We start from the raw sequence: 26,668 nt of genomic DNA, 5'->3' as shown, positions 1-26,668 counted from the left end.
TTGTTTTGAACTGTTGTTAAAGATCACTATTATGAACTAAATGTTGATAAATTCTACCAAATGTTCATTGACAACCAACTAAATGGGTTTAAAAGTATTTCTACGAATAAAATTATTTATTTATTTTTATTAATAACGTTTTGTCTACTGATAACACGTCATAATTAACATAATATCTGTTTCGTTAACCTGGATATTAAACGAACTTCTAAACAATCTAAACATAACTAAAAAATACAGCAATACCATAAAAGGAATTGAAAAATAATTATGTTTCATTTGAAACAAATTACGACAGTATTATGTCAAAATGTATATTAGGTAACTGGACGCAAGTCGTAACAATTCCTAAACATAAATATAATATGTTTTGCATTTAGGTATAAATACTATAAAATATTTATACAAAAATAATTTGACTCTAAAATGTAGAGCTAATAACATCTTAAAATACGTTTAAATAATAACCGATCTTGTATATAATTTTTAAAATAAATAATGATATTTAATTTTATATTATTAAGCAATTTGTATGATGTATTTTTTTTAGAGTTTTTATATATGTTATATAAAGGACTGACAATATACACGTTAATAAGATATTTTTTTTTTTCATACTTTGTTCATCTTATCTAAAATAAATTGTATTATTGTTTTTCTAATTTTTAAAGGAAAAACATATAAAACCTAAGCATTCAGGCCATATGCCCATATAATATATTCAAAATGTAATGATTAGGGGTCGGATCTTGTAGGAGCTATAAAAGGAAAAATATGCATGACATTTTTTTAAAAATGCCATATATACAAAACAATTTAATTCAAATTCAAAATTTCAACAAAAAAATAATTTTATGTTGTAATCAATTTGCACTAAAAAAACTGTAAAAGTAAAAATTTATAATATTTCAAATAGGACTGAAAATTGTTTGCATTTTTATATTTTATTGAACTGAAAAATTAGTTTAAATTTTTAAAAATAAATTAAAAAAGATATTACTTACATCAGAATATTAATGTGACAGAGATTAATTAATTAGACACATAGCACTATTGTTCTTGAATTAATAGTAGACTTCAAAAATAACAATAAATACCTACATTATTATTATTAATACCCAGCTTAAGAAAGAAAATGATAACAATTTTAAGAAAATATTAAATATCTATGTATTAAGCATATGAAAATCAAGAAAAAGGTATGTACTTTATGCCTAAAATTGACAAGATATGCATTTTTAATTTTTTAACTCACGACTCACCATTGAATAGCTTGAGTCTTTTATACATAAATACATTGGGAACATATAGAATAATATGAAATTCTTACAACTTCTGAGCTTTAGTAATGATAAATGATTAAAATATTTAATAACTTCTATCAAAAAATATCTAAAAATTACCTACATTGGTAGTTGTCAAACTTACAAGGCAATTTTATAATTTAAATATTTTAAGTTAGACATTTTATTGAAATAGTTTTTTTTTTTTTGGTTTGTTGTATTACATAGATTGAAGCTTATAAAAGTGCAATGGATTCATTACCAATAAAGAACTCGAGATGTTTTTTATATATTTCCTACTATTTTTGAAAATATTTAATCAATTTTTTGATCTTTAAAATCAAAACACTGATAATTTGTTCAATAAAGAATATTCCCACCTATGATTTGTATAATCATACAATTTGTATGCCCGTTCACGCAAAAATAATAAATCAAACAAGCTTGTATTAACTTAACATAGGTTGTGGTTTTTTTTGAAAAATAATGAAGAAATTCCAGCTAAGTTTTATTTTCTAGTATAAGGTATAAACTTAATTTATATAATAATATAACCCATATAACTTTAAGTATTTATCAATAAATCACCTTTTTATAACTTATGAGGTAAAACATACAGTATTAATAGTTACAGGCGGTATTATTGTTTTTCAAATAAACAGAACAGTGCAGAGTATTTATAATGATGCAGTAAAGTACCTAACTAAAGTTAATACAATATTTATATTTATACCAATGGTTCCCAATTGATTGTCCGCAGACTCCCAGGCACTCCTAGGGTTGCACAAGTTGAAGTAAATAAGGTTTTTGGTAGTGTAGTAGTGTAGTACTGAAGTAATATTGAAATATATGAACACTTGTTAGGTATTTAGAAATGTTTTCATCAACCTGACACAAAACCTGCTTGGATAAGAAATCCATTTTTTGGTGGTTTTGAAAAAATAGAAAATATCCGAACAGGAACAAGATGAATTAACTAATCTAGTAAATAACGGAACAATGAAAAATATTTTCAACGATAAAAAGACAAATAATTTTTGGACATCTGTTCAAAATGATCAAAAGCGACTGGTAGAGAAAAGATATTTGATCCCCTATCGCACAACATATAGATATTAACAAGCTTGTTCTTCCTACAGTTATATGAAAGACAAATATTGTAATAAACTTGATATTGATGCTGATTTAAAAGTTAAAATATCAAGCATGTGGCCAAACTCGAACGAGATAATAGACAAAAAGAAAGGTTTCACACGTCTCATAGAGATTGAAAATTAATGTAATACCTAATTTAAATAACTCATAATTAAATTGTAAAAGGTAATATTTCAATGATGGTATATGTAAATTCAAGTGTAATCTCTTTACCTATATTGTATTTTTTTGAGAAAATCTGTGTTTATAGGTAATGTTTATATTATTACAAAAAGATACTTATGTAAAATTAAAATAAATCATCCTATAATTACTTTTTTATTTTTTTAACTAAACAAAATTAAAACATAATTTTTCACAAATAAGGAGTCCCCTGTCCAATTTAAGTTTTAGCTAGGGGTCCGTACGGCTCAATACTAATTGGGAATCACTGATTTATACAATAATGTAAGGCCTTATTTAAAAATTATATCTTTACATTTGTAAATAATATTTGGTACTCATAAATATAGATGCACGTACTAGTACCTTAAGTTGGCTCATTAATTTGGCCTTTAATAGTAATAAATTAAATAAAAAATAAAAAATAATCATTAATCTGTCCCTTACACAATATGTCCAATAAAATAAGTGAGAAAATAAGCAACAACCAAAGTAAAGTATTGGAAGTTTTACACTCTAAATTTAATATTTTCTAAAACAAAAACAACCTATTTTAAGACTATCAATCATAGAATAATAAAATGGAACAATAAAACTATGGTATCAAAATAATTTTTTTCTGCCAACTATCAATCAATGTGGCTAACTCTTAGTATAATATTTACATATTATAATAAATAAATATTTAAAAAACATTAAAAATTAAAAAATACTTAAATTACTTTTTGAAAATATTTTCATCAATAGGCTATACCAAGGGTCGCCAATCAGTCAATCGCAATCGACTAGGTAATATAGGTCAATCGTCATAAAAAATTAATTTTACCATTAAAAGTATAATAAAATAAAAAAATGGTGATCTCCAGCATTTCTTTAAGCTTCAAGAAACAATAATCAATTATTCTGAAAATATTTATGATCCTACAAACCACATAAACATAATTCAACATTTATGATCCAAATTTAAAAGAAGATTCAATGACTTTAAAATATTTGATATAGTTGTGCAGTTTATATCAAATCAATTTTCTAGGGATATTGAGACACAAGCCAATGAAATTGGGAATTTGTTTGATTTTGATAAAACAGTTTTGGATATGGAAATAATAATGTTATAGAATGATTAAATACTTAAGATTCCCTCATAGTTTTGGAAACACACGAGTACTCAAAAATACCTAAATCTATGGAACATCGCCCTTCGTATATCTTCATTTTTTGGTTCAACTTGGTTATACGAGTCAATATTTTAGAGTTTGAAATATACTTAAAGAACAAATATCGGTAAAGAATAACAAACAGTAATAGCTGTTTCTAACACCATACCTAAATTCTCAAACTTGCAGAAAACTAATGCAAGTTATCACATTAATAAATTAAAATGTTTTGTTTTACTTTTTCTTGTGTACTAGACACTATTACTGTTAGAATATTAAACTATCATTATTATTATTAATATAAATAAATAATAAATAATATTACTCTTTGAAGCTTAGACCATAGCTCATCAAACAAATCTCTTCCTAAAGACCTAATTATTTTGGATATCGATCTCTAGGGACTTAAAATTTCACTTGTTTGAAATGGTTGGGAGCTCTTTAGCTATATAGCACACATTTTGATAAATAAATTTACCTATTTATAATAATATAATTGCAGTTATTTCAAACACACATTATATGATTAATTATTTAATTTAAACATATATTTATTATAAGTTACCTACGTATATTTTGGGATTTGTTCAATATTAGGTAATTACAACTCAACAACAAAACAAAACAATATTCAACAGATAATATAATAATAATAACATAAAAAACAACAATAAGAAAATTAAATTAATAAAATAAAATAAATAAAAGGTGATATCAAATAGTAGATTTATTATAAGAAATATGGTTAAATGTTTTAACGTTGAATACCTACTACAGTTGTTACTATGTTAATTTGTTGGTTATTACTTGTTTCATACCAATTACTAATTCAATTTAGAATTCTAAATTATTATTTTTTTTTCAGGTAAAAATTATCAAGATTAAGATAAATAATCCACATGAAAATAAATAAACAATTATAAATAATTAAAAAGATATATTTTTATATTTACCTGTCTAACAAAATAATTAGATAACTAAATATTAAAACCATCTGTCAATCCAAGACTAATAAATAACAGGTAGAACCTACTTGGAGTAATACACCCAGTAATACAGTAATACCTAAATCATAATTTTTTATTTAAATTAGTTAAAAAAGAAATTTTTTAAACAACATTGTTAATATAATATATTAATAACTACCTCGATAACTACCTATGTGGCTATTGAGGTGGCTATGTTATATATTTAATTCTGTATTATATTATCTAATTACACAATTAAAACACTTTAAACATAAATCAATAATTATAAATATAAAATTAAAATCAAAACTTTTAATTTTAGTTGATAAAAATATAAGATATTAAGATATTTGATATATTTAACATAATATAACCTTAATCATAAGTAGGTACCTACCTAGTTAATTGTTATAAAGTTCTTAGAAATTATTTAAAAATAATAAACTGAAACCTACAGAAAATAAAACAGTAATTATTTAAAGGTAGATATAATACTGTAATTTTTTTTTTATTGATCAAATAAAAATCGGCAGCTACATGGCCATTAGTTACAATAAAAATACTGAAATTTATTTTATGAGTAGGTAAAACAAATTCATAAACCATATAGAAATTTAAATTTCATGAATAAGTCTCTATCAAACTCAAAAGAGAAATGTAGGTATGTATCTAACTGGTTTTAGCAATGTCTAAATATACTAATTGAAAAATGAATACTAACCTAACTTCTATATTTTATTTTAAATATCAAAATTACAAAGGAACTTATTTAATATATAATAGATTGGTACCAAAAAAATCATAGTTGAACACACTACTTAGATGCCTAACATTGAACATTTTTTACCTGTTTTTTTAATTATTGAATCGTACCTATTAGCAAATTTTGAGTAAATATAATTTTACGGGATTTCGAAGAAAAAAACTAAATAGGTAGGTACCTAGATGCAAGACAATGTGACAACCTCGGTGACAACTGACAATAAAATGTTATTGATTTGATATCAGTAAATCTAGATTTAACAGTGGTGCCTACAGATTATGAAATCCATTAAAATGCATGTTGAATCAGTAAGGGTATGACAGCATACAAGTATTAACTCGAATACCATCTATCCAATGTATGTATCTATTATAATAGGCACATAGTACTTAAAGCAGCTAAATACAAACTTTCCTAATATTGTTAGTAAGTAAGTAAAATATTTAAAGAACCCCAAATTCCAGATTAGTTAAAAAAGCAGTTTTACTACTAAATTTAGTTAGATCAATAGGAATTCTGCAAGGAATCGTATAAATTCAAAATCGATGAACGATCTAACTGTTTAAACAATACATAAGGCAAAATCTAACATAGTGCCAATGAAAGTCATTCAACAGAATAGATGGAACTTTACTAAATAGAGTATTACCGTCAATTGTAGGAATAAATCACAAGCTCGAGGTCAAAGAAATATAAAGGACGGATGGTGTCAACAATACTAACCTCCTGGGGAGAATAAAGGTACAACACCACCAACATTACCGGATCGAAGAATGACATTCAGAATCGGAGGAGATTAGAAAAATCTCAGTGTCTGTTGTACACACCGAGTCATTGAATCTTACCAGATCACGGACCAGATAGCCAGAGTCTTTCATTTCTTCCCTGGTAGCGTGTTTGAAGAACAGAAAAAAAAACTATGAACAGTGCACGCACTGAACAAAAAATTTTCTATCTATTCTGTTGAATCAAATGTCTTGTCGGGATGCGTATGTCTGGGGCACTGAGCAAAACCAGGAAAAAGTCGGAGCAGGTATGTCATCAATGTCGTATCGATACGTGCCTAGGTCACACGCATCGACCGCATTACCCGTTTGCCTAGCTAGTTCAAGGGAAACCTATGCGCGGAAGACGCGTTTATTATGGTCGTTTTGAGAGACAGTCGTTCAGTTGACGGATAAACGTGATGACCGCGCGCGCATTCGTTATTAGATAGGGCAGATGGAACGGAATGAGAACGAAAAAACCGACGATTTTACCTGCGAACAGATGTCCGGGTTGCCAGTGAAATTTCTCGATCCGTCGGCCCGGTCCATGGCTCGAGGCTTATCAGCTGCTTGACGACGACGATGACGAAGACTGTTCAACGCGATTGATGTACCATAAAAACACCGAAGATCCGAAGACGGCGATCCGTGGTCCACATCGATCACATTAAATCACTGTTATTATGATAGTATTACCGGACGACGACGACAAACGATGATGATAACGATGATAAATTAGTATTGCAATAGCTGGTGCGTGCGCGTGTGTGTGACCCCGTGTGAATTAACTGATTATGATGATAATAATAATAGGTAAAAGGTATCGGGTGCGTGCGAAAATAAAATCGGCTTTGTTCGGAGGGGGTTAGGGGGGCTGCCGATAGGGTTGAAATCGAAATCTAGGGAGTGAAAATGAGCAATGCTCTGCGACCGATATCGATTGTAAGGACGACGTGTGTGGAGTGCACGCGAGTACGCGACGACTGTCGTCTATCGGCGGCCGGGAGGCGGAATCCGAAAATCCGATCGACAACGATCGGTTGCGTTACGACGACGGTAGTACCCACGTACAATAATAATGTAACGTTTCATACGCGCGCGCGCGCGCAACGGTCGCGGGGCAAGGTGTGCGACGGTTGGGCGGCGGTTGTGATAGTGAGCAATGTAGGGTACCGAGCTCGCGCGATGCCTCCTCTACTCCTGCCCCCACCGTCAGCGTAGACGTGCTACGGGGCGCTTGGCGAGTGAGAGCTACTACAGCTGCCGAGTATTGTGATTGTTTAATGTCTATTATGTCTATTATGAAGTATGAACTATAGTGCCCAAGTGTTGGAGCGCGCTAGATGACGGCGGAAGACGAGTCCGCCGGACCGATGTTACACGAAACGACTTATCGGTGCGTGCCTGCGCGTGTAAGCGAATAAGTTGGGTGTGTGTGTTCGAGTTTTACGAATCGATGAGATAATAATATTATTATTATTTATTTATTTCTATTGTAAGCATTTTTGGTGATGGTGAGAGAGAGCGATATAGCGAACGGATGATATCGCTCGCTCGCTCGCCGAAAGCGTATTTTTTGCAGTGTTTCCGCCACGCAATGATAAAATACGACCGGACGACGGCGGCGGCAGCGAGAAAACGAAAAAGACAAATATTATTATCATATCCCACGTCCCGCCACAATCCCCTCCTACCGGTCGGGGCGTTTTCGTCGCGACCGAAACGTTCCGGTACGGAAGAAACGGATCTCCATCCCCACCCGCCCGCAACCAACTAGTCATAATAATATTTCGTGTGTGCGAGTCCATCATACTGTGTACCGCGAGAACCGACCACCGCCGCCGCAGTTGCGGGTTTATTACCACCGCATTGCCGTACTCGCTGAATAAGCGAAGGCGGCGCGCGCGTAGGTAAAAATATACGTCCGTTCGTCGTTGCAGTCGGCGAGTCCCGTGGGCACGGTCTGTCGATTTTACCAATCCAACCATCAACCACCGATTAAAATGTATACCCAACGAATTATTAATCCAATATTAAAGTTATGTGCTACTGTGTTCTAAATTTTAATGCCTCCAATGACAATATTATTATTTTATAGTACATATTTTTTTTCTTTCCATTACGCCAAAAAATACGTATCTACCTTTAGGCAGCCAACAACTCGATATTTTTTTCGATTAAACATGTACTTTTGTTCTATCTGCGGTTTCCCAAGCCCCTCTACACGTAGTGTAGGTACCCCGTGAGATCACTAGTTCTGTTTTTAAAACATTTAAAACAATTCTTGAAGTGGATATTTTATATTACACAAAACGGATGCGTTGCATTAGTGTTAATTTACGCACATGCAATTTAAACTAATTGTGTGAATAGTAGTGTTAGGTAGGTAGGTATAATGAAGAAATAATCTTATGCAAGTTCAGTTATTTAAGTTGGGCAGAAAATTATAAAAGAATCACCAATTCTTAAAACTTTTCAGCGAGTTAATGCCGTATATAACTCAGTCCCTAAAATTGTGTGTAATACGACACACTTTGTGTAGTTCGAAATTTAAAAGTGAGTTTTTCACATTAAACCTTTATAATAATATTCTATAAAGTTTTAAAATAACAATATTGATACAGGATATCATCTGCAGTAAGTTCTTCGACCACAAAGAATAAAAAAAAAACTATAATTTACATACCTACTTAATATAGGTAATTTAAATTTATTATAATTTATTTACTGATATTATGAATTATTATTTTCATGCATTTGGAACACTTAAAATGAGTTTTATATAAAAAAAAAATTTTTTCTAGAAAAATTCTATTTCAAAAGTTTTTTTAAAGAACCTTCAAATTTGTTAAATAGAGGTTCTACTTTATTTAAATAAAATTATTTATTGTAAATACATATTATTATTAATTGATAGGTAACTATGTATAATTTAGATTTTACTGATTTGGGACTATGTGTGTAGTACGAAAATTTGGATATTTTAGGGACTGATATAACTTATAAGTAATAGCATGATCAACCAAGACTCTCTTAATGCTTTAATTATTGCGCCTTCGGTAATACAACGCTGTGGATACGTATTGCCATCGAAATGAAAAAACATGTTCTAAAATGCAACGTATTTTCAAGCGATAGTGTTCTGAAATTCAGCGCATCGAATGCGTTGTTGCATCGAAACATCGTAGTTTCCATCATAACTAAAACCCGATTTGTCTGATGGATATGCGCTTAAAATCACTGAGAAGGCCCGTTATTATCACTAACCATTGTCATAATTATTATTATTATTTATTGTATTTATCATGTAATAATTGCCTTGAGTCTTGACGTCTGATATTAGTTTAGTTAAAATAATTTTAATTTCGGAAACAAGCATTCTTCCAACTGTTTTTCTGTTTCAGTCGTTTGAATAAAAGTCGCTATATACTTGTAGCAACAGCAGCTAAAACTTCATGACTTGAGTTCATTCTAACGTTTATTCAACAAATACTAGGTATAACCATAATATAATATACTTAAACGCAAAATAGAAATAGAAAATTTTAAATTTAAATACAATTTTGAAAATAATCGTTATCGCATAAAATTAACTGGTAACCATTTTTACATTGATAACTGATACGAATAAATGAAAGTGTTCTGAAACAAAGCGATTTTTACCGATTTCATGTATCATACAGTATTTCCATCAAGAATTGCAGCGTTGCATTACCGAAGGCGCAATTGTATTTGTACCATTGGTACTACCTACCATTTGAACGTGAACAACAAACAAATTAAATAAAACTTGTGCTACGTTCTCGAATCATGTCGAGCCCCGTCTAAAAAATGAAATATTTACACGGATGTCAAATTTTAATACAAACATGAAAGATGAAACTATTGAGTAAGTAGTTATTGATCAATCTGAAAACAAAACGTTATTATTATGTTTCATGTTTTAGTGTTTTACCAACAGAAGAAAATTCGCACTGAAATAAGTGGCAATTACTAAAATCAAAAGCAATGGTCAACGATTTGTGTACTATATCTATATAATATGCTTTTTAACAAGTTCCGGTCAAATGATAAATATTTGTCTCCGTATCACGTATCCATGTCGATAACTGATATTGTTTTTGCTTGCAAAATAAGTCCTACATATTGTTTTACAAAGAATTCCAGATTAAAAAAACTGGGAAACTTGCTCGCCCAACTTATTAAACTTAACTCAAATGTAATTGATAATGATAAAGAAAAATTGGTAACAATGGTAACAGATGTTAGTTCCTTTTATTATTTTTGTTTTCAATCAAGGAAAACTTAAGTTGCATTTAGTTATGTTTTTAGATGTAAAATCAAGAAAAAATAGCATAAACAGTACACAAGATTCCATAGATTTATTTAAATCGGAAAATTCGCTTTGAGGTATGTTAAAAAAGTTTAATAAACTTCTAAAAATTATTTTGACCGTTCCGGTATCGTCTTGTGCTGCGAAAAGATCTTTATCAGCACTACGAAGATCAAGAACATTTTTAAGGTCTACAATAACACAGATCGTCTTAACAATATTGCTTTATTGCATGTCCGTCGTAATTCGTTAAGATATATGTATATGATTTTTAGTCTCAGCATCTACAGGGTGATTGATTTATCATAAAACACTCATTAATTCAAAAAGTATTGATTTTTTAAAAATATTTTTTTTACATAGTTTCAAGTTGTTAAAAAACCAACGTTTTTATTAAAAAATTATATTTTTAAATATTTTTTATCCTTAACATTTTTTATGTTTTTTACTTATTTGAATGACAACATAGAGTTTTAATTTCATATTCCAAAGCAGAATATTTTCTAAGTATTTTTATATATAAAAATCGAATTTGGGGCTAGTAGTTTATGAATTATAGGTATTTAAAGTTTAGATTGGCAGAGTGGTGTGGTACGGGGTTACCCCCCAAAATATTTATCCACTACTCCACTTGTCAAAACTTTAAATACTTATAACTCATAAACTACAAACCCCAAATTCGATATCTATGTATCAAAATACTAAAAAAAATATTCTGCTTTGGAATATGAAATTAAAACTCCATGTTGTCATTCAAAAAAGTAAAAAACTTAAAAAATGATAAGGATAAAAATATTTAAAAATATAATTTTTCAATAAAAACGTTAGTTTTTTAACAACTTGAAACCATGTAAAAAAATATTTTGAAAAAAGTCAATACTTTTTGAAATAATGAGTGTATTATGATAAATCAATCACCCTGTATTGTAAAATAAAATAATTTAAAAACAATAAAAACTGAATTTATTGTAGGTATACGAGTCCCTCGTTCAGAAAGTAAAGACTTTTATCTTAATACAAAAATTATAATTCACCAATTGTTAAAAGTTCTAAAAATTTTTCCGCAGTACAACAATCGGTGTGGTGTCAGAATTTATGACTCAATCATCTTCGATTAGATTTTGAAGATCGCTGCAATCTGTTTCTTTATCACCTGAAGATAAATATTTTTATTTGAAATCAAAAATAAGCAAATAGTTTAAAGCACCGAAACTTGATACTAAATGTTTAAAGACGACTATATTAAGCAAATATAAATTATAACTCACCAATTGTTGACGGTTGATCGGTATTCTTTTACCGCTCTATATGAGCAATTGGTGTAGTATCCGACGTCGTATCCCAAGAAGCATTTCCGACATGATTTTGAAAATCGCTGCAATCTGTTTCTTTATCACCTGAAGATAAATATTTTTATTTGCAATCAAAAATAAGCAAATAGTTTAAATCACCGAAACTTGATACTAAATGTTTAAAGACGACTATTTTAAGCAAATATAAATTATAACTCACCAATTGTTGACGGTTGATCGGTATTCTTCTTCCGCTCTACATGAGGAATTGGTGTAGTATCCGACGTCGTATCCCAAGCAGCATTTCCGATATGATTTTGAAAATCGCTGCAATCTGTTTCTTTATCACCTGAAGATAAATATTTTTATTTGCAATCAAAAATAAGCAAATAGTTTAAAGCACCGAGACTTGATACTAAATGTTTAAAGACGACTATTTTAAGCAAATATAAATTATAACTCACCAATTGTTAACGGTTGATCGGTATTCTTTTTCCGCTCTACATGAGGAATTGGTGTAGTATCCGACGTCGTATCCCAAGCAACATTTCCGATATGATTTTGAAAATCGCTGCAATCTCTACAGACTCGTATAACAAAGTATAGCCATTTTTATAAAATTCTAATTCTGATATATCTTTGTGTGTATCCTTTACTAGATAATCATTATACGTTTTGGGATATTTATCCATTTTTATTTAAAATTTAAACTGTTAAATATTAAACTAATGTAAAAGAACAAAATTTAATATCAATATGAAATGTATACATATACTTTAAAATAAAATGCACAATATATTATGTTGTAAAGTAGACTAGATACTGTCTAGACCAGCGGTCGCCAACCTTTTGGACCTTGCGGACCACTGAAACCATATTCTAAATTCTACGGACCATCTATATCTTAAAATAGTTTTTTTACATAAACACCGTACTACTACTAATAAATTTTGCACCAAAATATTATAAAAAAAATACATATTATGTAAAATAATAAAAAATGTTTTATTTTTATTTATGATTAAAGTTTTAAGTTTTAATTAAATTTGAATGTGATATTTTTTCCTGTTTGTTTTAAAGAATTTCGTGCAATTTTGGCTAATAAAATAATATTGCAAGTTAAGTTCAAATTTTTCCGCGGACCACCTAAATTTTCACGCGGACCATCTGCAGTGGTCCACGGACCACCGGTTGGCGACCGCTGGTCTAGACCATTATTGTATTAGATGCATAAGTTAATGTTGTAAAATATATAATTTTTATTTTTTACTTATATTTAGGGAAAACCTTAACTGTATCTAATTACAAATGTTAACATTTGTTCTCTGTAAAATAACACATGTATTGTTGTATATTTATATTGTCTTCAATAAATTATACATATATTTTAATTTGTTATTCGTTTTATTGTTTATTATTGAACACAACTTAATTTTGAAAGTTTGTGTATAATTTATTTAAATTATACCATGCCGTTATTTACCTCCGAAGAAAAAGTCGACATGATTTTAGTATACTGTGAGTGTAACAGTAATAGTCGAAAATCACTGGAGTTATATAGTGAAAGATTTCCTACTAGAAATCAACCTTCCCGAATGATTTTCTCACGTTTAGTAAATTGCTTAAAGAAAACTTGACATTTTCCCGACGGAAAACACCAGTCGCACATGAGAAATTTGACCCACATTGCGGCAGAAGAAAATGTAATTACATATTTTATAGCATTTCCGAATACATCTTTATCCAAAGCATCTAAAGATCTTGGTATATCGAAAACATCAGTACACAGAATTCTAAAAAGGCAAAATATGTTTCCTTATAAAATTCATATAGTTCAACATCTTCGTGCTACTGATTATGATAAACGTATGAATTTCATTGCTTGGTTTAAGGTAAGCAATCATGTGTAATAAACTATAACTTATAATTATTAGAGACCAGATTTATATTATCTTAAAACACCTAATATATGATGCAAATATTCTCTAAAAAACCTTCAAAGAATAGTATGTCCACTGTTGGCATTGTATTTTTTGTTGAATGGTTCATATTAAAATGATAAAAAAAATTGTAAATGTTCAAATAAGAAATATGCTCATAACTTTTTTCTACTAACTCAGAATTGAACGAATCGGCTACATATTTTACTCTCAAAAGACTGCAATAAACCAGTAACGATATGTAAAAACATATGAATCCGGTCTTTACTTAAAATAAAAAAAAAAATTTTTTTTCACTAAATTTTTATTGTAAAACAACATTCATAAAATTTAGTTTTGTTTTTATACATTGTTACATCGATAGTTAATGATTGCACAATAATAATGTATTTTAACAGGTTATAATGGAAGATGATCCTTCACTTATAAATAAAATATTATGGACCGATGAATGTAAGTTCCAAAATAATGGCATATTGAACCGTCAAAATTCTCGGTATTGGAGTGAAAAAAATCCTTGTTGGATGAGAGAGAGTAAATTTCAAGTCATGTGGAGTATAAATGTGTGGTGTGGAATTATAGGTGATACTTTGGTAGGCCCATATTTTTTTGAAGGTATGATTTTTCTATATAGAACATTTATTAAACAGCCACAACTTTAAAAAAATAATAAACATGACATTTATATTATTTATTTAGGTATATTAACCGGGGAAAAATATTTACACTTTTTACAAAATATTTTGCCCATATTATTGGAAGATGTGCCTCTTGACATACGGACTGATATGTACTTCCAACAAGATGGTTGCCCAGCTCATAATGCTAAGATTGTAAAAGCATTCTTAAACGACACATTTGGTGAAAAATGGATTGGAACAGTTGGCCCAATTCCATGGCCTTCAAGGTCTCCAGATTTAACACACAATTCGATACCCGGATTATTAAGGTCGTACAACGGAAGCGCTTTTAGTATTATTCACTGTTGACATTTTATAAATTAACACCAATATTCAGATGTCGATAGCTCCTTCAATTATTATCACATAAATGTAAATGAACCGTCAAAATTCATTAAAAATTACCGTGCACAAATCATATTTCAAAAATATAGGTTCCCATTTGAATTTTAAAAGTTGACCCTCAAACCTCCCCTCCTAATTAATAAAAAAAATATTTAATATCAAATTAATTTAGATTATATGATTCAAAACAGTTTTCACATAGGTCATTTTCCCCTAATTTAAATATATCATGCTGAAATCTGCTGTCACATGAAATTTGGAACACCCTGTATACATATATAATATATTATTGAGCAAATAGCTAATTTATTTATAAATTCAACTAACATACGTCAAAACACATGTTTTTGTAAACTGTCAAATGAAATTTATTTTATTTGTTTTAGTTATTATTATTAATAAATAAGGTATAAATTTGGCATACATATTTATTTTATTGTATTTGTATAGTTATCCATTGATATAATATTTTATAATCAATGATGAAATTGCATTTTCCAGCGTACAACATGGAATAATATACCTACCTATTATATATTATTATAATATTATAAAATATTGAATATTGTATTACTTAATATTTATATGTACTAATAAGATTCATATGAAGACGTAAGCGTTTTTAATCAAGTATAGTAAAATCATGACACCAATAGGCCCAATTTGAAGAGCCAAAATTAAAATTTTAGAAGATTAACCCTGTAAACTGAAGCAACTACTATTAGTAGGTACTTATTTTAAATTTGAATACAGTGATAAATCATTTTATACAAAGAATTTATTCTGAGTGGATTCAATATGTGATATTAGTATATTACCTATGTCTATAAGGATATTTTATACTTACCTGGCACAGTGGCATCTGCTAATAATACTGTAGCTACATGTGTACATAATTTATACTTCTATTATACTTTATACAGTAGGTTGAACATTAACTAATTAATAATATTTGAAACAATTTTTGCATATATTATATAGGTAATATATTGTTATTTATTTTTATGAAAAGAGCCAAACGACCATATTAAGTAGATGCAGCACAGTACCAGCCTGTAGATAGCGTCCCAGAAATAACAACAATTCTGCCAATCATGTCTTTGCCTAGATTAGGAAATGCATAATTTACAACTAGATATACACAAACCACATTTATGTAAAATATCGTATATAGTGGATGGTAAGATCCAGGGAGAACTATTATACTTTTATACTTCAATACGGCATATACAGTGGAACTTCGATAACTCGAACCTCTATAAGTCGAATTTTCGATAATTTGAATTTTTTTCACCCCCAACCGATCCAACCAAAAAACACATAAGACATAATGGCATAACGCACTTATATATAATTTTGAATAATTTGTAAATCAATAATTATAAAACAGATACCTATACACGAAAGTCGGTTGCATCAACACGCAATATTGATTCGCTGGGTCCAAAAGCCCGATTTAAGATTTATAGGCACTGATACATAATAATAGCCAATAGGTAAGCGAATCAGACTGCTTTTCAGTTTTCAATGACCTTTGTCGAAATACGTATTATATTGTGTTATATTCCGTTATCTTGGTACACCGTACACGTCATGACTCGTAATAACAATTAATATAATTGAGACGCTTTGTTGTCCAACTATACTAAATTACTAATTATACATTTATACATGCAGTGCGCAGTCTGCTGTCTGCATCTATAATATTCACAATTGCTTTTTTTATCACGCTCTCGCGACGAAACTTATAATTATGTTATCTTTCTTATTGCATTTTCGTAAATAAAATAGAAATAGTAAAGAAAGCAAATATAGGTAGGTAGGTACCTTCAGTTTTTAGAATTTTAATGCAGAGTTGAAGACAATCGGTGACCGTCTGTATCTATATAATATATATATTATAATCGATAAAACAATAGGTAGGTACTAGGTACCCACTATACAACACCACATTTATTTAACAGTTCTAAGTTATATTTGCACAAAATCTCTGAAACAAGCTCAAAGGCTGGAAACAAGTAACATATTTGTAAAAAGTTATTTTTAATATTCAATCCTTAACAGTAATATAGATTTAGCTAATGGCCTTAATCACCGGGATTAAGAATTTAAGATCAATAAACTTTACTACACATTATCTAGGTTTTTTTATGCACACATAATTCTAAATTGCTAGGTAATAATACAGCAAATTAACTTCTTAATATTTTATTTATATAATATATATTATATTTTTATGTTAAGCCAACTGCATATTTTGGATTTCCAACTGCGCTTTACAATAAAGCCTGGACATACGCCACTACCTCACATTTTTCCTTACTGGGATTAAGATTGTGTACAAATGAGCAAATATCTAAAAATCAATCCAATTGAGTTCCAAAAAGTATTGATCGAAGTTCGAAACTATTCTCAATTGATTTCTTAAACGTTGACGTCGAATGGGATCCTTAACAATCAAAGTGAGTGAGCCCATGAATTTCCCCAGCTAAACATTTTTTTTTTTTTTTTTTTATGCTACTATTAGTAGGTACATAATATAATGTGCAATCAATTTGCTACATGTTAAATATTTGCCTAATATTTGTTTAATATTATTTTGATTTTACCGTGGTTGGAGGCTAATTATCCACACAATGACATTTTGAATGTACCTAAATTTCAAAATTATATGTCTTTAAACTCGTAAAAAGTTAATAGGTAGGTTATAATATGTAGCCATGTAGGTATCTAACATCATATGTATAACATATTCATATCGATAGCGAACAGTTTCTAAGGGGTTTTGTGTAGGCAAAAAAATGACCAAAATGTTATACTATCCAACTATCGGATTATTATTATTATAAACCTTTATAATGCTGCGAGGAGCCTTAATTTAATTTAATTTTTTTAAATAGTCTTACTAATTAAGAAATTAGTGTATTAGTTTATTGTTTCTTTTGGTTATTTTGTCTTGAGCTTCACTTAATAATTGAATTTTGTTTGTAACATATCATTACATACCTACCTTATTGTTGATAAGTTTGTTTAAGAATTGACCTAGCAAAAACAACGAAAAAAGTATTGTCATTGACTGTATTTATTTTATTACTCTTGTTTATTCAAATTCTTTTATTTTATTCTAGAACATAAATCTTTCTTTTTCACGTAGCTGTTAACCGATTATAATATAACCTAACCGATGTATTTAAATGTCAAATATTTTTAAATTTTGAAGTTTATTTGTATATGATTATAACTGTTTTATAATACACTACATCTAAAACTCTTGAACCTATTAAATTATGTATGTATCAACAATCTCAGAACGTATACATTTATTAAAGTAAGCAAAAAATTATTTGTAAAGTATTTGATTACATTAATACATTATTCAAATACAAATGACATTAAGTATTGAAATACATATTCTAAATACATTTTAAAAGAATTTGTAACAAAAATATATAATATATTATGAATCTATCTAATCAGGTTTTTTTTTTTTTAATTATAATTTATTTAACCAATAATGTAAAGTAGGTTTTGCTCGATGTTTAAGTGTTTAGTTTAGAACTACCATCTTTTATATTTGAGTTAATCACTTCATAGCAGAATAATTTTCTTTACATACTAGCATAGTGTACTGGTCTGGACATAGTTAGAGTTCAGAAGTGGTGAAACAGTGTGGTGCCGTGGTGGTGTCAACTAACTATTTCACAAAGTATTTACTTTACATTGAAATAAAAATATAAAGAATACCTTTTTGATGATTTGATATATCATTGTATTATGTTAAAATTTAACAAAATGCTTCTAATCTATAAATCTATTATGATGTTAACATTTAAATCATATCTTATTATCAATAAATAAAACAAGTGACAATATTTATCAATGAAAAAATAACTATTAAGTAGTAAAGTAATAATTTAGCTAGTTACTACATAATATATTATATATATACACACATACATGAATAAGCATATTAGAATAGCAATCTATTACACTTGTTACATAATTATCATTTTAGAGACTAGAAAACATTTGTATATCACAATATAATAAATATAATTTTAGTCTACATTTTCAAGTCTCAGTTAGTACTTAGTTGCTGTCTAAAAATAATGCTATTCTTATATTTTTCACAAACAGATATATATTTTTTTGCATAACTATTCATTATTATATATATATATATAATTAATACACAAATTAACTGTTTTTAAGATTAATACATGTATAATTATTGAGTATTAGATTTTTCTGTAAATGATGTTGCAGAAGATAAAATCAAACCGGATGTTTGAGGTTGATGCTGTTGTTGTGAAGATGTTTTTTCTGACCAATTTGCATTAATCTCACGTTCTAATCGTTTATATTCCTTAAAGTAAAAATAAATAAATCATATATTTACATACAGTTTTTTACATTACATTAATATATTTTATAAAACTAATAGTGTAATACTGGTTTATAATTGTAAGCTTTTAAATTTAGAGGAGCACTCTATGTGATACTTGGTAGTTTCTGGAGACTGTAGGTTTACACAAAGAAAAACTTGGTAAATTTTAATATTTATAAATTACAATTTTATGAACAAAAAAGTTAAAAAACAATTGAAATTTGAAAATATGTTTGTAAATTTATTATATTTATAAAATGTATGATTATAATATGTAGAAGTACCAACATGCAACATATAATATATAACATTAGAAACAAATTGAAATTTGAAAATATTCCCAATTAGATACTCCACTACTTTGTGAGGATCTGAAAATCTTTCAAGGTTTTGATCAGTTTAGTTGATTGCCAAAAACATAACAAAGTCTATAAAATTTACAATAGACAATACAGTGCAATACAAAATGTATAAATAACATGAAAAGCTATAAAATTTGAATTAGAAAACATGCTTATTACTTCTATAATTAAATAAAATGCACATATTTTATACTACTGCCATTGATTTTATAGCTACAGATAACTAGGTAAGCCTACTTTAAATATTGGAAGCTACTAAGGGCCGGTATTTCAATAGTGGTTTATCCTAGGTTTAAGTTAAACCAAAATCCACGATTAAGGTGAACCTTAAAGGTAAACATGTAGTTCAATTCATTTCAATCTTACACTTAGCTAAGCTTCAAAAAAACTATTTATATTAGCATATTAGCATATTATCTTATTAGCATGTTATCATTGTTATCACTTATCATCGTATTAACTCATTAATTGAAGTTTCAATTTTCAATTTTTCCTTTTTTAGTTGTAGCCCGTACCCACGTCCCACCATTGGTATTAATGGTATTATACTTATACCTATAAAAAATACCTATTGACTTATAATAAAATTTAATTTAGTAAATAAAAAGGAAGTTAAAAATTGTAAAGAATTAAATTTATTAAATATTTAATCATAATAGATTTTTAGTTTGTTACTTAAAATGGCCAAAAGAAGTGCAAATTTTACTTTTGATGAAGTAGAGCTTTTACAAACATTAGTACATAAACGATGGAATAAAATTGAGTGTAAGAAATCTGATTCATTGACTTGGAAACAGAAGCAATCAAGTTGGGACGACTTAACTAATGAATTCAATAGCATCAATAGATCACTTGAACACCGTCCTGTAAATATTTTAAAAAAGAGAAAATTTAAAAAAAACACTGAAACAAAAAGTGACTTCTGAAAAATCATATTTAAAAGGGACTGGAGGTGGATCAGCCAAAAATTCTATCATTTATAGTCAATCTGAAATATTTTTTTTTTATAGAAACTCTTGACCTTATTAATATTCAAGCAACCGGAAATGATGCAGAATTTGATTGTGATTTAACTGATGAATCTGGTTAGTTATATTGTATGCTTACATTTAATAAACATATTATATTTTAAATATATATATTTTTAAGACAATGGTAATGATAATGATAAGGAAAATGAAAATGTTATTAACAAACAGTCAACTTCAGAAACAGTTTTTGATTCAATGTGAAGTTATCCTGGAAAGCAAAATTGGAACGATTATTCTCCAGCGTTATTGAAAACTAAAGTATCTGAACCATTAATTATAAATATACCTGCATCTTCAGATCTTTCACAGGTAATTAAGCATTTACTAATATAATAAGACATAACTTAATATAATACCTAAGTAGTAAGTACAGAATGTTTGTGGTTTAATGTTTTTAAGGTATAGGTACTTACAATCTGTATTTTGATAAGTATATTATAATAAAAATATTTTAAAATCTTAAAAACTTAAAAACTCAACAAAAAAATGTACTGTTATTTTAATAGGTTAGGTGCTGTACACATTTTTATATAGATATCATATTATAATATCACATTTTATTATTAATTATCTATTTTTTATAGGACCATGATACTATTAATGAAAAACCAAAAAAGTATACTGGTACAACCACAAATAAAAAATGGTGCAACCTTGCAGTTGAAAAATTAGGTATTGCCTCTCTAAATAAAGCCAAAATTCAGCTTGAAATTCAGCAAATGAAAGAAAAACATGCTATTGAAATAGAAATACTGCAAGTTGAGCTACAAATTAAAAAAAGAAAATTAGAATCAATAAATTAAGTTATGTTAGGTTAATTTGGCTTTATTTCGTATTTCACACTTTCACAGTATATAATATATAAACAAATGTATTAAAATAATACAAAGTAAAAAGTTTCTAGTTATTTTGTTGTTAATACATTATATATTGTTAATTAAATAGTATATGTTGTTATTATTAAAAAATTAGCTTAAGTAAATAAAAATGAATAATTTAAATCAAATATTGAATAAATAAATTTAATACCAAAAAGAAAAAAAGTACATGACACAGCTGTGATAGGTAAATTAATTTTATTATGTGATTGTTATTAATGTTTAGTCTTTGAAGTTTATTATTATTATATATTTTAATATTTTATAGTAATTAAATAGGTAGCAAATTATTGCTAACTTACAAATAATTTGTATTATACATATATTTTTTAAATTTTTTTTTTTATTAGTAGTGCTATTACAATACTTATTACCTATTTATATGTTTATTAAAATATTATTATTTATACAAATTTAATTACTCATGTGATACCTAATTTTAAATGTTTGTTAATTATTATTTAAAATGTATCATTATTATTATTATATATTTTAATATTTTACTTTGTTTATTTGTATTAGTTTTGACTTGTGTTATTGTAATATTTACAATAAATTTTCAAAGTAACGTATATATAATATATGGATCTCTAATGTTATTATTATTAACATTATTAATACGGTTATTTGCCAGATTATGTGGAATATTATTTACAAAATTAATGGCTTCTTCAATTTCTACTGGTAATGGAGGTAGTACTTGTTCTTTTTCTATTGTTGCAATATTATGTAAAATAGCTGTGACCGTAATTAAACATTGCGCTTTCCTTATATTTAATCTAATCCCTGTAGATAAAATTGGGAATCTTCTTTTCCACACACCAAACGTTCTTTCTATAGGATTTCTTGTTCTGATTTGTGATTCATTAAACAAGTTTTCTGCTGGAGTTTCCACATTCAACAGTGGTGTAATGCAATATTTGTTGAGAGGATATCCACTATCTGCCATGAGAATACTATCCCTAAATTCTCCATTCTCAAAACGTGAGCATATTTTTGAATGTTGAAAAATTCGGGAATCATGGGCTGACCCCTGCCACCACGAAACTACGTCAAGTAATTTTAAATTTGAATCACAAATTGCCTGTACATTTAATGAAAAAAACTGCTTTCTGTTTCTATATACCTCTGCATTTGATCCCCCTGTTATATAAATGTGTTTTTAATAATTTAAGCATTAATATTATTTATATTATTCATTAAAATGTTACCAGGTGATTGTATCTTTACATGTGTACAATCCAATGCACCAACAACTTTTGGGAATTTCGCAATAGAATAAAAATTTTTTTTAATACTTTGAAGAACTACTGGATCATTAGAAGACATTAAAAACTTTTTTTTCAATTGAGCTATTGCCTGTAAAACTTTCCAAATATATTTTCCAGCAGTTGTCTTATGAATTCCTGCAAAATCTCCTGCAGTGATTAACATACAACCAGACGCAAGGAAACAAATTGTGAATAAAATCATTTGCGACAATGTTACTGCATGACTTCTAAATAAAGATTTCCAATCAATTGTATTATTTTTTTAATATTTAATTTTTTCTTACCGATTTCTGGGAGATTCAATTTTAAATGCTATAAGATCCAGTACAATATTAGCACATCGTTTACTTAAACGAAATCTGTTATAAAATTCATTTTCATCCCATTCAATAAAATGATCTGCACGTTTACAAAAAATTCTAGGTTTTCTTGTCCTTCCAAGTTTACTTACAAATTCAATTACACATTCATCATCACTTGAACTTGATGATGAAGTATGCATATTTAATAATTAAATAAATATATTTTATAAGCTAAAACAATATATTAATAAATAACTTCATAAATGCAATATTGATATGGCATGTGTAATTGATAACTATTGAATAATTATTTAGGATAAACTCGTTAAACCATACCCAGAGCGTTCCTTAAGATAAACCGATGCTAAGGGAGCTTATCTCTTAAACATAGATTGAAATACCGAAAATCATAATTAAGCTTCACTTAACCTTAAGCTTAAGCTTAAGTAGATATTGAAATACCGGCCCTAAGTGTGTAGTCTGGAGGTATTTTGGCTGTTAAGCCTACCCATCAGAAAGTATAAACCAAAAATGTATTAGATTTTGAACAATCCCTCTAGCAAATTTTACTAAAATATTACATTAAAAAACCCCCTTTAAAAAAATCTGCCTATTCGTCTGGAAGCTATTGCTGTCAATCACTAGGTTCGCTATATCCGTTTGTATTAAGTGTAATGTAAACAGATACAACAAATCTAGTGACTTACAGTATTTAGTAGCTTCTAATATTAATAAGCTTATTACAATTTATGAAATTAATGCTACTATTTATGTAATATCATTAAGACATAAACTAAATTTTAAAAAAAAGTTAAAATGATTTCTTAAGACATAGACAAAGTAGACATTTTTCAAAAAATTAAATGTTGTTGAGAAATTGAGATTCCAACATGCCAAACCATTTTTAAATTAAATATTATATATATCTATATTTTGTTCAATACATTTTTATCATACTATGCACTTTTTATATTAGTATGTACAATCATTCATAAGTTAGTGATTTATATGTGTATGCTTATTAGTTATCACAAGTAAGACAATGCTATTAAAATTCAAAAAATCAATTGAGTTCTGCCACTTGGATTGGGGTCGTTGGGGATTTAACTGGTAAACTACAGGTAAAATTTGGTAGGCCACTCATATTACATAAAATAGATTAACTTAATAGGTACTATAGTATCAACCTATCTTTAATGATTAATTATTTATATCTAAAAAGTATAAATCATGATGATGCTGTATGGAAAACAACTAGGCATTGCAAAACTGATTTATGTAATGATGACCATTGATCAGTTGGACAATAATAACAAAATATTAAGAAACTACCTATGAGTTATGACTGTATATTAATTACATTTCATAAATCTGACTAAATACCTATTTCGTTTGAAATCAATTTAGCATTTTAATTACCTATATAATTTTATTAAATAGGTACTTAATATGAATAATTTAATACACACACTTTTATATAATAGGTAATATCTATAAATTATTCTTTAAAAATCTTTGAAAACATAAAAGTTTCTGAAGTTGTTCCAAATTATATCGCAGAGACTCTAGATTGCTTTACGTAATAGAGTAGATATATTTTTAAATGAAATGCTGCATGCCAAACATGAGTGCACCTTTCTGAGATATCAAAAGAAGTTAGATATACCTCAAGCCAGCAATGCTTACCTTAATTGTTTCTTTATCGCGAGTTGCTGCTATTGCTTTATTCAAGGAACTGTTGCGCTGCAAATTATACCAGCCAATGTGCATCACTCCAAATCCCACTATAAACATGAGAACTTCCTTGTTGCGAAAAACAAACTGTTTCAAGTTGTCCACGGCCATTATAACAGTATTGTTTATATTATGAGCGATTTCCAAAATGTAATGAGCTGATTAATTGCAACAGCGCACGCAAACGCATTTAATATAAACTATGAATTTTGATTTGTTTCCACTCTCAGACACATTCGACTTAATACCTACTTAATGCCGTAATCACGCAGTTAGCTAATGAAGTACTAACTACCAAACAATGAATGAATAAAGTATTAAATGGTAAAATATGAATAATCAACATTCGTTAAAAAATTCACTATCATTATCCATGGATTTCAGGCTGATATCAAATGATAACTTTTTCCGTCGTATTTTTAAAGCATAATGGGCGTAAATAAAAAATGAGTAAATCGTATTTTGTTGTTATCATAAAACTTCAAAAATGCATACACTGTCAATACTATTCTAATTTACTGCGTATTTACATTTTAGTATTTAAGGTATTTATACCAGAATAAAGAGAAAACTAATGATTAAAGACTACCTACTAAACGATTAAATGCTATTAAATAGTTCAAAATATGTTCATTAATCAAAAGTACCTAAAAAAAAAAATTAATAACATAAGACTTATTACTTATAAAGTCTAAAGTTTCATTGTCACACCGATTAAATAGAGTAAATAGACTGTTGTGTGTCATTTGTACAGTTGTATAATTATTGTACTAGACTAATGTGCTACTTTTTTTTTTTTTTATATTTAAATATATTCAATCTGTTTGCAATAAAAAAACAATTAATGAGGATAACATAGAAAATATACAAACATGAATAACGTGAAGAGGAGACCGTTCATTAACAGAATCTCAGAAAATGTTTTTTCCCCCTATTTAGGAGTTCTCTAGACCAGTTTCTTAATGTACTACTTGTGTACATGAAAAGGCACGATGACTAGGGACTCATAGAATTCGACTTATCGCCTTAGAGGCTAGTTCGGTATGGTGTTTCATTATTTGGGTACAAATTTGATTTTTTTCCTACCAAAAACATGTTTTATCGTTTAAATTTTTGTTCAGAATAACATTATTTAGTAAGTTTACATACAATGAATAAATATATAATATAATTTATTAATATATACATAAATACCATGAACGACATTACCTAACTAATAGCTAACTATAATATTTTACTGCAGGTTATCGACAAACATATGTTTATTGGCATCTATCTATGACTTCTCCTAAACTTCCCCTATATAATTTACTTACTTGGCTTTTGAGGTGCCTAATACTTTTGTTTTTATTTAAGAAGTGCAATAGGTAGTGACTGTAAATTCTCAAATAAGAAATAAATTATATTAACATTGTCCCAAAATAAGAGAGACATATACTTACTCTGATGAGTAAAAACTAAGAGGGAATAAATAATCCAAGTTTCCAGGCGACTGGTATTGACTTTTGACTTATGAGTCCATATCTTTGAGTAGTAAAAATGATAAATTATAATAACATAAAAATATAAATAAAACATTAGGTAGGTACCTATAACAAAGTTGTCACTTCCACAAATGTTATTTTATAATGTTTTGTAAAATGTTATTTTTTATTTTACAAAAATGTCAATCAATTTTAATAAAAATATGTAAAATATAAAGTTAACAGTACATATATATTTTAAGACTTATGGAATGCATACAAATTATATCTTATCACCACCTTTATTCAGAGGTTAAAGTGGGAAAAAAATTCCAGAAGGGACTAATTTCTCCATATAGTTTTAAGCATTCCATATATAATTTTATGTATAGTGT

The 26,668-nt window shown here is 27.9% G+C and overlaps 2 protein-coding genes, 1 long non-coding RNA gene and 1 pseudogene across 8 annotated transcripts in view; 2 read left to right on the top strand and 2 right to left on the bottom strand.

The window, feature by feature from the left end:
• The window catches only part of Patronin (calmodulin-regulated spectrin-associated protein patronin), a 28,341-nt gene extending 20,953 nt beyond the window's left edge, over positions 1-7,388 (bottom strand). For 2 of the 5 annotated variants that reach the window (XM_015507885.2, XM_015507883.2), the window contains exon 1: positions 6,748-7,386. In XM_015507885.2, coding sequence (XP_015363371.2) covers positions 6,748-6,804 — 57 coding nt within the window. In that variant the 5' untranslated portion in view covers positions 6,805-7,386. Of the gene's footprint in view, positions 1-6,333; positions 6,477-6,747 lie in introns of those variants that run through there. The other 3 variants (XM_089218440.1, XM_015507884.2, XM_015507882.2) reach the window with 3 other exon arrangements.
• Positions 7,389-10,436: 3,048 nt separating this feature from the next.
• Positions 10,437-12,482, top strand: LOC149060847 (uncharacterized). Its single transcript, XR_016189778.1, has 3 exons — positions 10,437-10,519; positions 10,588-10,665; positions 11,656-12,482. It is a non-coding gene; the product is annotated as an uncharacterized LOC149060847 (long non-coding RNA).
• Positions 12,483-18,150: 5,668 nt separating this feature from the next.
• Positions 18,151-25,197, bottom strand: LOC149060845 (uncharacterized). The gene is made up of 2 exons (XM_089216952.1): positions 24,763-25,197; positions 18,151-19,211 (listed from the first exon to the last, which is right to left on the bottom strand). The coding sequence occupies exons 1-2, from the start codon at positions 24,919-24,921 to the stop codon at positions 19,074-19,076; spliced, it is 297 nt and encodes a 98-aa protein (XP_089073078.1). The 5' UTR covers positions 24,922-25,197; the 3' UTR covers positions 18,151-19,073.
• LOC149060846 (uncharacterized) lies at positions 19,969-21,699 on the top strand (annotated as a pseudogene). Its single transcript, XR_016189652.1, has 3 exons — positions 19,969-20,679; positions 20,744-20,957; positions 21,221-21,699. The product of XR_016189652.1 is annotated as an uncharacterized LOC149060846 (transcript).
• Positions 25,198-26,668: the final 1,471 nt, after the last annotated feature.

This window comes from Diuraphis noxia, unplaced genomic scaffold (assembly GCF_037042655.1).
Source record: "Diuraphis noxia isolate RWA-SAM2 unplaced genomic scaffold, SU_Dnox_SAM2 contig0001, whole genome shotgun sequence".
Lineage (NCBI taxonomy): Eukaryota > Metazoa > Arthropoda > Insecta > Hemiptera > Aphididae > Diuraphis > Diuraphis noxia.
This window is presented reverse-complemented; position numbering and strand designations above follow the sequence as displayed.

What these genes read in the sequence shown, in the direction of transcription:
- LOC149060845 (XM_089216952.1), bottom strand. Translation starts at nt 24,921, where the DNA reads ATGGCCGTGGACAACTTGAAACAGTTTGTTTTTCGCAACAAGGAAGTT. An exon ending in GCGATAAAGAAACAATTAAG is followed by an intron (nt 19,212 to 24,762) that starts GTAAGCATTGCT and finishes TTTTACTTTAAG; the next exon opens with GAATATAAACGATTAGAACG.